The 11,135-nt window shown below is 34.5% G+C and overlaps 2 protein-coding genes across 2 annotated transcripts; one reads left to right on the top strand and one right to left on the bottom strand.

The window, feature by feature from the left end:
- The first annotated feature begins 558 nt into the window (after positions 1 to 558).
- Positions 559 to 3,377, top strand: LOC107896327 (B3 domain-containing protein At2g36080). The gene is made up of 3 exons (XM_016821481.2): positions 559 to 1,485; positions 1,593 to 1,795; positions 2,779 to 3,377. The coding sequence occupies exons 1-3, from the start codon at positions 894 to 896 to the stop codon at positions 2,803 to 2,805; spliced, it is 822 nt and encodes a 273-aa protein (XP_016676970.1). The 5' UTR covers positions 559 to 893; the 3' UTR covers positions 2,806 to 3,377.
- A 3,438-nt stretch (positions 3,378 to 6,815) lies between these two features.
- LOC107896328 (uncharacterized) lies at positions 6,816 to 9,430 on the bottom strand. The gene is made up of 3 exons (XM_016821482.2): positions 9,050 to 9,430; positions 8,166 to 8,328; positions 6,816 to 7,327 (listed from the first exon to the last, which is right to left on the bottom strand). The coding sequence occupies exons 1-3, from the start codon at positions 9,185 to 9,187 to the stop codon at positions 7,131 to 7,133; spliced, it is 498 nt and encodes a 165-aa protein (XP_016676971.1). The 5' UTR covers positions 9,188 to 9,430; the 3' UTR covers positions 6,816 to 7,130.
- Between the last annotated feature and the right edge of the window lie 1,705 nt (positions 9,431 to 11,135).

The raw sequence follows: 11,135 nt of genomic DNA, 5'->3' as shown, positions 1-11,135 counted from the left end.
GCCGTAGGATGCCGCCCATATTGCGTCACTACTGCCCCTGCCCTTCTGATTTGCTTGCCACCCTAATAACATGATCCCACAAATTTTATTATTATTATTCAGCCTGTAATTAGAATCTCTCTTTTTGTTTTCTAAAGATTTCACCCCCATACATGTTCTGTCTAATTCAGCAATTCTTATCAGTATATAAAGTGTGTATGTCCCTGTCATAGGATCGGACATATGTGTGTTTCAGAAAACTGCTCCAAATAAACGATTTTCATTTTCCATTCAATAAATTATTTTAATTCTGAATCTAAATAGCATATTCTAGGGTGAGATTACTTCATTGCTTATATGGAATGATGAATAAAAGTGAAGTAAAATCTGACTGACACGCCCTATTTGTTTGGTTTATCTCTTTTTCCATATCCAAAAAATAACATATCATTCAAGACCTGAACTAGTAATTAATGGCAAGTAGTAAGAGTTGAAAAAAAACTTGAAAGAAAATGTCAAGTTAAGCATAAATAATGAATTAATGATTGAAAATTCCTCACGCAAAACCTTAAAAAGTAGTCTTGTACTTCTAAAGTTACAATTTCCCCTTACCTCAAAAAAGAAGTCCTTTTTTTTCTTAAAGAAAAAAAATCTCAATGTTTGTTATATCTCTGAATGTCTTGTCTTTTTAGCTGCATCAAATAGTTTCCACACCAAACCCCATACTCATTACGACTCTTTCTGCCCACTCCTCCATCCCCCCTTTCTTCCCTCTCCCAAAACTACCACCAACTCAAACAAGAAGAAAAGATAATCAGACTGTGTTCTTTCATTAGCAGCCTTTCATTCAATTCCTCTTGAAAACTCTTCTCCTTGCAACTCCTTCTCCGCTAAAACTCCTCCTCCAACTATCCATGTTCTTCTCTTCAAACCACCCTTCCCTCAGCTTCAACTTCAACCAACATGAAGACCACTCTGAGTCTGAGATAAACCCTAACCAAAGCCATCCTGACCATGGAATGGAACCCATGTTTGAAAAACCCTTAACCCCCAGTGATGTTGGCAAGCTCAACAGGCTTGTTATTCCCAAACAACACGCCGAGAAATATTTCCCGCTCGCCGCTGACTCCGTCGACAAAGGCTTGTTGCTCAGTTTCGAAGACGAGTCCGGCAAGTTTTGGCGTTTCCGTTACTCGTATTGGAACAGCAGCCAAAGCTACGTGTTGACAAAAGGGTGGAGCAAATACGTCAAAGAGAAGCAACTTGATGCTGGCGACATTATTTTATTCCTGCGACACCGTTCAGATGGTGATAGGTTCTTTATAGGGTGCAGGAGGCGCGGTGCACCGTCAGCACCGGCTGATGCCGGCAACACCCTTATGGGAAATAATACATCCTGTGGAGGCGGTGGCGATACTAGGGGACTTTATCACGGGCATCCTTATCTTGGGCACATTCAAGGTCATGCTGCTAATCTGCCATACCGCCCTGGCTGCCTTCATGCAGGTACACACACACACACACACATATATTGAGAAAATCTTAAATTTAGCAACAAAATTAGAAGGAAATAATTGTGTGAATAGCATTTTTATATATTTTTGCACTTCTAGGAAGTATTGTTGAAAATGAAGGTATAGCAGCCGGGAACCCAAGAAGGCTGGTGCGCCTGTTTGGGGTGAACCTAGAGTGCCAGCTCGATGGGTCGGAGCCATCCACGCCTGAAAATAGCTCGTCGGTGTCGGTGTCAAGCCAGCAGGGCCCAACCACCCACCAGTTTTATAACTCTCAGCTGTCATACACTTCAAACTACATGGTAAGCCATGCATCCTCATTATCATCATAAACTTATAAAGTTAATTAATGAAGGAATAAATATACTGCAATTAGGCTGCGATTGCCATTTAATTAGTAAGTTGTGCTTACCACTTGGCACGTGGCCTAATTGCATTTACAGTATGATTACGTTGTACCATGGTTTCCTTTAATTCTACAAATTTATTTTACGGACCAGTATCCACAGATTTATAAAAATATCAATTAAATATTTGAAGTTGTTATTTTAGGGAAAAAATATATTTAATCTGCAACTTTAATTAAAATTTAAATATATATAAAAAAAACAATATTTTAAGTAGCAAGCTAAAGATAAAGATGTAGCCGAATAGTTTGGTCGGTTTATACTATTTTAATTTGGAAAGCAAGAAATTGAATAATACAGTTAGTAGCAAAATTTGGTTAGATATTAACCATAGAATTTAATTCAAAAAATAGAAAAAAAAGTAGAATAATATGTACAAGTTTTAAAATTCCAAGTAGCAATGATGGAATTGGAAGTGAATAGAGTCCACATAAGGCAGATTGTTAGTTAAATTCCAAGTCAAACTGTTTTTTTGGTTGGAATGGATGGTCATGCCCTCCAAATAATTTATTGGCAAATATGTGTTAGAAAGATCAATGCCATTGATTCGATTTTAAACCTTGACCAATTAATAATCGAGAAATTATGTTTTGATCATTAAGGTCAGATCTTGCAAATTAAGAAAAGAATCGATTTTGGATAAACTGAATGGATTTTGTGGTCATCCCTAAAATTGGTCAATAAGGCAGGTCATAATAGTTAGGCACATATTCTAAAGAACAGTGACTTTTGCAAAAGAAAAATACAACTGGTCCATTAAAGCATTGGTGTGATTACAATGAAATCTCCTATATATGATTTCTTAATTTGGGCATAAAAAGATAAAACATGTTTGGCGTGATTATAATTGTTAGATTTTGGTGGTGTGATTGTAACAGGATATATTACCTTCTCCCGAGATATGAACCAGATGAGAAATCATCAAGGATAAGATCTGAAAGATGTGACATCCTGGATTTTATTTTTAATTCAACCTCCCCACCTTGGAAAGGTCAAACAAATTCTTCTTCTTCTTCTTCTTATTATTATTAGCGCTTCTGGTAGTAACTTTATATTTTTCTTAAAGTAGAAAAAAAAATCCATTGAATTAGGCAGCTTTCCAAGGCACAATAGAGGAGATGGGAGATGGTCAGGAAAATGTGGTGATGTAAGAAAATTGCCACAAGGGGAAAACTGGGTATTTGAGGGACTGTTGATTTTTCATAGGGGGAGAGAGATATTGATAATCATAATAATGGAAGGGTATGGTGATGGTGTTGGGTGGTGGTTCTTAAATAGATGGGCTACCAGCCTCTCTCCCTCTTTATGACTTTTTTCTGTAGTGTATCTAATTATGTAAGAAAGTCCCCAGGGGAGGGGAGGGGAGCCAAGCCCAAGCAAAGTTTTATGCTCTCTACTATGTAATTTGCAGAAATCAGAATCTGAAAAGCTCTTTAGAAATACAATGGCATGTTTCATCCCACAAAGGATGAAGTCATCCTGAATACCTGATGATGGTGATTGCTGATTCTATTATTCATAAGGAAATCCCCGATTAACTTAATTCTAACCAAAAAGAAAACCAACATAAATATAAGATAAACAAAGTGGTGCCTGACTAGATAATGCAAAGATTGAACTAGTTGCAGGGAACTTTGAATTTCCCTTTGGGAAGCGGTTTACTATTAACGAATTTTCAACTTCACAAATCACAGACTATTTCAATGTGCAGCAATAAACCTGCCTGAAGATTTGAAATAATAACATGAATGTAGTAGTAATATACAAACTATACTGGAATTTATATTACAAAAATTATGAATATATGAAAATATATAATATTTATGACGTAAGAAAATACTATAAACATAATACATCTACACAAATTGAGGCTTGCCAATTACCGTATCATTCCTGTTACTTGGCAAGTGTTTTAACAAATCGGTGCCACAAACAGCCGAGGGAGAAAAGGCCACTACAGCCGAGAAAGGGCCATGGAAGGCCAGCAAACAAAAGGGTTAATCCATTTTTTTGGGCCTGAACTTTTTTTGTTTTTGTCAAATTTAATTCTAATTTTGACAATTGTTTCCACATTAAAGCCTGAATTAAATAATTATTTTCACATTAGAACCTGAATTTTTTTGTCCAACTTTTTTCGAGGAAATATCAATGACTAACTTGGACAAAAAAAATTTAAATCTCAATGTGAGAATAATTGTCAAGTCCAACGAATAATTTGACAAAAAAAAATTCAGACTCTAATGTAGGAACTATTGTCAAGTTTAAGAATCAACTTGGACAAAAAAAAGTTTAAGTCCTACTATAGGTACATTTGCCAAGTTCAAACCCTAAATAATAGATTGACCCCAAACAAAAACAGACAGGGAAAAAAACCAAAAACAAGCATTGTTACTCGGACTCAGATATGAATGTTGAATATGCGTATATCTCTCGTCTTTTTCATGTATTTGGAGGATCCTAGAGTTCATATCCCAGATCCATATGCTGGACATGAGTGTTGGACACGTCAGTTCAAGAAAAATGAAAAATCCGAGAAACAAAGGAAACAAGAGAGGGAAACAAGGAAAAGAAGACAAAAAATCCAAAAGCTTCAGACTCTGTAACTGCTTCATCTCAGACAGGCATACCCTGCTATTTGGAGTGTGTAATTTCTCATGAAAAAGAACACCATGAATTAATAAGCTACATTCTCATAACTCTAGCCAGTAGCATGCAATCAAATACCCTGTCCGACAGGGATCGCACTTTATGGACCTTGAACTCCATGCAATCAGATTACAAAGTTTCTTTTCTACCGTTCGTCAAACATTAAAATTTTCAGCCACTGATCATTTATAAGAACCTCCACCAGCTGGATCAGATATAAGGTTATTAAGAAAAGTTTTTTAGCTAACCAGTAAACCTCACAAGCCCAAGCACCTATGCTTTAGGCAACTCAAATACTTGCCCATTGAATCAAACATTTAACGGATGTTCTTAATCAAGCCAATATACTTACCCATTGAATCAAACGTTTAACGGATGTTCTTAATCAAGCCATCGTTCAGGCAGCTCAAAGCAAGCTGATAGAAAAATTTAGTTTTAAATTGAGTAAAAACACTAAGTCCCAACAGTTTAGTGAAACCACTAAAAGTCAACTGACTTTGACATGGGGGCATCCCAGTGATAAAAATCGATATGTGACCCTTGAATGAATGGCTTAGATTAAGCATCCACAGCAGGAGTTAAACAAAGATTTTCATGACCGAAGTGCTAAAATGAAGCTTGGACCACACATCATTGGGTATGGAATAATGGCTACAGGATTCTAGCTAGAATGCACATGTTTGAAAGACATTCCAGGTTAACTAAGAGATGCTAATAGAGGCAGGTGGATTTGGTGACTAGATAGTGACTAATCAGATCAAGTGTCAATTAATCATCAGGGCCCATATGGATTTGGACAATAGAGTTACCCATCGATCTCCACTGGAAATGGCCTCCAAAGTTTTAGTGGCTCTGCAAGTGGGAGGATCACCAGGTATTTGTTATCACTGGCCTCGGGGTGGTGGCTAATCAAGAGGTCCAGCAAGAAAAAAATTCAATCATGCATGACTAAGTACTGTACAAATATAGTAAGAACATGAGAATCTTTGTCCCACTTAGTTTTTCCTCTTATCATAACTTTTGCTTTTGGAGCTAAGTCAACCTTTTCAACTCTCTCAACATCTGCAACAGAAAAACGAGTTAATTTTTTCATACTTAAAGCCCCTGAGGAACAAAACCAAATCAAATAGTGTCGAAAGCAACATTGACCAGCATCAAGATATCAAGAGACGACTAGATTTTGTAATAATTGCAAGCTTGAAATTTTAAAAACTTCAAAGGAAAAACAAATCTAAGTTGGAAATTACATATCTTTGGAGTTATTAGAACCATCAAAAGGATACCTTTGAAAAAAAGGACTTGTCTAGCACCAAATGTCCATGATCTGCAAAGCAAACTTAAACTTGAAGCCAATAAAATGCCATCCCTAAATCCCCGAGGAAACAGATAACTTTCTAGAAGAATCTCATGAAAGCTTGAGCTGAAGACTTAAAATAAAAAAATCATGTGGCTGGAAGGTTTAAAAGGAAAACAATTCACTAGGTGATAATTGGTGAACAATAGCCCCACCAACAGTATCACTTGACAGAGTACCAGATTTCTTGCACAAGGTACTAAGAACAATTGGTACCTCACGATAATGTTACATCCTATTGTTAGTGCAAGCTTAACTGGAATTTCAACTCTGCACCAAACTCTAATTCTGGAGCCCCACTTCCATTCAGCCGTTTATATTGTGCAAGTCATTTTCAACCCCTCTCCAATCTGTACTCTATGCAGTGTACTTCAAACATTTGCTATTGCAAATTTGACAAATATTGTTTTCCACAAGCAAGACTTTCCAGAAAAAAACTAAAAGAAGAGTTCAAGTACCTGTTTAAATCTTAAACTGATTGTACACAGAAAATTTCAGCCCAAAATAGATTCCTAAGAATCCTCGAGAGGCCAGAACAGATCCTCACTTTGGAGAAGCAAAACCTAAATCACCCACATTCCAACAAAAAGACAATTTTTTTTTTTGCTACATGCTGCTTTTCACTATAGTAATATACAAACCTTTTTCTCAGGGATGTATGCCAAATGATGCATTTTCTTAGGCTTCCTTTCTTTAATGCTTTAGCTATTTTGAATAAATGCTAAAACCAGAAGGGAAAAAGCAGAATGAAAAAGAAAAAAAGAGCAAAAGCAGCAATCAAATTTTACTTCAAGTAATGCAACTTAAGACTACAACAATCTTTTCTTTCACAGTCAATCATGTTTTTGGTTTCTTTAGTGTAAGAGCAGCATATTCAAGATTGGTCTTTAATGCAAAAGTGCTAATCGGGTATCATATGCAAACTGCCTCCATTAAGCATTAAGGTTCTTTTACATTTCTCCAAGCTCAAGCACGTTGAATACTAAACTACAACAAAAACTAACAAACATGAAATGACAAGAAGGAAAGAGCATCACCATTGTCAATGGAGATTCCCATTATATTTGTAGTTTCTAAAGGTCACTTTCTCAATACAGGAAAATTCTCAGGACATGTATCATTCTTGTGATTTCATGCTAACCCAGCTCCACCAAATCTCTAAACTTGTATCTACAATAGGCATGCTGAAGAAGTACTCACATGCATCTCCGATTATGCACTTATCAGCCATCAAGCTGAATTCTTATCAGTATTTCCTTCTTGCTGTGCTTTAGAAGAATCTTCCTTTTTCTCCATGACCTGCTGGATACCTTCTTGATATCCTTCTATGAAACTCTTAAGAGCATCTCTATATGCAGAAGCCCTTGTCATGTATAACCTCTGTAAAGCAGGCCTCAAAGTCTCCATCCCTCCTCTTGCAGCAACCGCTATTAAATCATTTCCATAGACAACATCAAAACAATGTAAAATTCAACAAGATAAACTATAATACCAGGAAAATAAGAGAGCAAAGAGTGAGAGGAGAGAAATTTGGCCTCAAAAATTGTACTTGAAAAAGAGAAGCAGTACTACAAAGGTAAATGATGACAGAATAAGTAGAAAATTATCATCAGTTGAAGATTTTCTTTCAAAAATCAATTAAATAAATATATATTAAGATGTTCAGAAAACAGAATGTTTGCAGATGGCACATTATGCTATCATTCTTAAGAGTGAGCACTTTTATTTACCAAAATGAAGAAAAAAAGGTACCTAGGTTGCATAAGATAACAGTATGATCGTCACGATAATGGCTCTAGACAATGAAACCCAGATAACTAAGACTGCTAGGAGATAAACAGTAATTTAATATCTTCCTTAACAACTGAACCTTGGCCTAGTGAAGAAGGGGTTCACCAAAAATATGCCAATGGAAGCGTAAAATATAAGACTTGAACACAGGTGCCAACAACATAATAAAACAAAATGCAGTCACGGATGACTCTGAGCACCAAGGGGAAAAAGAAATCAAAGAATCAATTCCATGCTACCTCCAGACAACTTCTACTAAAAAGGAAGTTGAAATGAAAACCTAACTGAACTCAAGCATTAGGGGACTTTGTTCCTTGACATCCATAAGATGTATCAAGCACAAACCTAACAGTGTATTGCACATATAATATGCCACATATTATGCAAGTCATGCTATACACTTCTTGATTCATTACAGACAACTTATACATCAGAACATTTCAAGAGAAGAAACCACAAAGTAAAGTTCCTCACCAATATCCTCCAAGGCCGAAGGTTCTGTCTCTGTACTCCTACTCTTATCTCCATTGGATTTACCTTCTGTCCCATCATCCTTCTTATAATCGTTTGGTCTAAGATCAGGACCAATATCCCTTACCCAGCTTGCAGCATAGAGCCTAGAAGCCTCCTTCAACACCTAAAGAACGATGACAGGTTTTTATTACTTATATACTAAAAATAAATGCCTCTTATTCCCTAATACATAGGCAAATAATAGGTTCTTGAGCATCATTTGACATTCAAGTGGTTAAGTTAACCATCAAGTAAGCAGAACAGTACATAAAGTCATTTGATCATTTCAATATCCCAATGATCTAATTTCCACCCTGATCACCAGCTATAGCATTTGTGAGATTTCAAATTTTCATTATGCTTCTTTAAAATTTGTCAAATGGAACAAAAGCAAAAAAATATATTATAAAAAGGAAGTGGCAAAATCATCATATTTGAGAAGAAATTGCTAATAGTTCAAACGTTAAAGTACTTCCAAACATACGTTCTTGATTTTAAGTAAAAACCATGCATTTTTTTTTTCCAAAAAAAGGCTTCAGAATTCAAAAATGTTTTTGCTTACAGCAATAGCAACGATGCAGAAAAAAAAAAGGGGGGTTAATTTACAAACCAAGCTCACTATTTTACTATGATGGAGAAATGATAGAGCCATGCTCTTTAAACTGGCAGTAATATCTAAACGACAATCCAGTACTAATATAGCTTCTCCATCACATAAACCATCAAAAATACAATTATATGGAAGGGGGAAAACCCAGAATCTAACAGCATTCATCATTAAAACCCAGAAATCGATAAGCAAACAGAACTCTTACTGCGGAAGAGAAAGTGGAAAAGAAAAGTACCAAGAAGCGCTCGTGCCAAGTCAATTTGCGGCGCTTTTTGATGTGGGGAGGATCAGGCAATGAAGAAGGGAAAGCTATTTCTTTGAGATCGTATCGGACGTAGTCATACAGCTTCCTGCACACTACTTTTACCTTCATTTAGGTTGATATAAGAGATAACCAATTTGATTAAGCTAATGAATTATCTTTGTTCTTCCACGGTCTAACTATTCAGGGGAAGCAGGCTATTAACAGGGTTCGGCGGTACTGAGGCCTGAGGGCTTTTAATTTATTTGATTTTTTTTTAACCCCTTTTCAAGGTTTTCAGGAGCTAACTCGGATTTGGGAAGGTAAGCTGTTCGGTGTTGAGCGTACATGGGAGTACTATGTTGGTGCTAGCCATTTACGTGCTAATGAATCGAGATTAAACCAAATAACTAATGTTTTTTTCTGTGTGTGATTAATGATTTTTTTTTTGGTTGGTGGGTTTCGTACATAGATAATAAAAAATTTAATAACAAAAATGGGTATGTTGTATATTATTTATGTAAATGGTATGATTTTTATAATAAATTTAGGTGTTGTGTGTTAGGCGGCATCAATTTGAAAAGTAATTCATATCACTCAATCATTTTAGGTGAAATTTTTTTTGGTAAGTGGTGCTGTCAAATACAAATTTTTTTAAATATTGTATAAATATAGTAGGAATAAAAAAATTATTATTTAAAATGGTGTTGTCTAACACATTAGCAACACAAATTCAAATTATATCTTTTTTGTAATCCTATGATATTTGTTTAATATTTAAAGAAAAACTGTATATTTTATGTTGCTTGACAATATGACAACACAACTTAAGAAAAGTATTATTTTCATCTAAAATTGGGTGACGATACCTAAATTTATGATAGAAAACATATCATTTACCTAAATAATTTACAAATCTCTCATTTTTATAATTTATTATTATTATTATTATTATTCATATAAAAAACCTGGTTTATTTGTTTGGTTTTTAATTTGTTTATATTCTTTTATTAAAAATTTTAAAAATATGTTTACGCATAATTGAGTTTAATATGGAAATATAAGAATATATAATAAAACATTTTCCTCTATAACTATTATTAAAATTTTGTACATATTTGAATTTTAAATAATTCGTTAATTCTTTTATTAAATCAAAACAATGTTTTTGTTGAATTTTTCCATAAATTTTTGTTGTTAAGGATTTGAAAACGAAGACCATCCTTTAGGAAGGACTGAATAGAGACGGTGTGTATGTTTTAACAATTATCGCCTCCTTATCATCCTCTTCTATTTGCCCATCCTTCAAGATAAATAATTCTACCATTTGGTATGTGTGTCTTGGGCATGCTTCTACTGCTATTGTTAGGAGTATTGTTTCTTGGCATGATATAGTTCAGTTACATTTTAGTTTATGCAGTAAGCAAAATTCATAAAAGAAATTTCAATTATCGAATTAGTGATTTGTAACGCTCCTAAAACCACTGCAGTATAAAAGTGAAACTAAGTCTAGAACATGCATAATAGATTTATGGGGTGAAAGACTGTTGGACATTGGAGAAAGTTGAAATACATGGTTTATTGTGAGATATTAATTGAGGATATTGAATCGTAAAGATATGAAAAGTAAAGGATCAAATAATAGATATTCAAAGTTGAGAGGTTAAATTAGAAAGTGGAAAAGTTAAAATACTGAAGTTAAAATTATACCAAAAGTGAGAAAAGACTCAAACGTAAATATCAAAGATTCTTAGGGGCAAAATGATCATATTTCAAGTGAGGATATTTTGGCAAAATTATCGAAATGCCCTTAGGCATATGTATTGAATTTGAGACATTAGATTTACTTGAAGAAGATGAAATTAATATGGGTCATTGGATTAAGGATAATTGTATGTATTATATTTATTAAATCGTAAAATTTTGGCAACATATTAACCATTGGATCTTGATGAAAAGTGAGATGAAATTAAGATAGTTAGTTAAAATTATTAAATTGGATATTATTATTATTATTATTATCAGCAATGATGGTCTTCATTGTAATGCGATTTTTTAACATTTTAGCAAATAATTATAT

The sequence above is a fragment of the Gossypium hirsutum genome, chromosome A09, assembly GCF_007990345.1.
Source record: "Gossypium hirsutum isolate 1008001.06 chromosome A09, Gossypium_hirsutum_v2.1, whole genome shotgun sequence".
NCBI lineage: Eukaryota > Viridiplantae > Streptophyta > Magnoliopsida > Malvales > Malvaceae > Gossypium > Gossypium hirsutum.
The sequence above is the reverse complement of the archived record's forward strand: the minus strand, read 5'-3'. Positions and strand labels throughout refer to the sequence as shown.

What these genes read in the sequence shown, in the direction of transcription:
- LOC107896327 (XM_016821481.2), top strand. Translation starts at nt 894, where the DNA reads ATGTTCTTCTCTTCAAACCACCCTTCCCTCAGCTTCAACTTCAACCAA. An exon ending in CCCTGGCTGCCTTCATGCAG is followed by an intron (nt 1,486 to 1,592) that starts GTACACACACAC and finishes TTGCACTTCTAG; the next exon opens with GAAGTATTGTTGAAAATGAA. An exon ending in CATACACTTCAAACTACATG is followed by an intron (nt 1,796 to 2,778) that starts GTAAGCCATGCA and finishes TGATTGTAACAG; the next exon opens with GATATATTACCTTCTCCCGA.
- LOC107896328 (XM_016821482.2), bottom strand. Translation starts at nt 9,187, where the DNA reads ATGAAGGTAAAAGTAGTGTGCAGGAAGCTGTATGACTACGTCCGATAC. An exon ending in CTTGGCACGAGCGCTTCTTG is followed by an intron (nt 8,329 to 9,049) that starts GTACTTTTCTTT and finishes ATCGTTCTTTAG; the next exon opens with GTGTTGAAGGAGGCTTCTAG. An exon ending in TTCGGCCTTGGAGGATATTG is followed by an intron (nt 7,328 to 8,165) that starts GTGAGGAACTTT and finishes ATGATTTAATAG; the next exon opens with CGGTTGCTGCAAGAGGAGGG.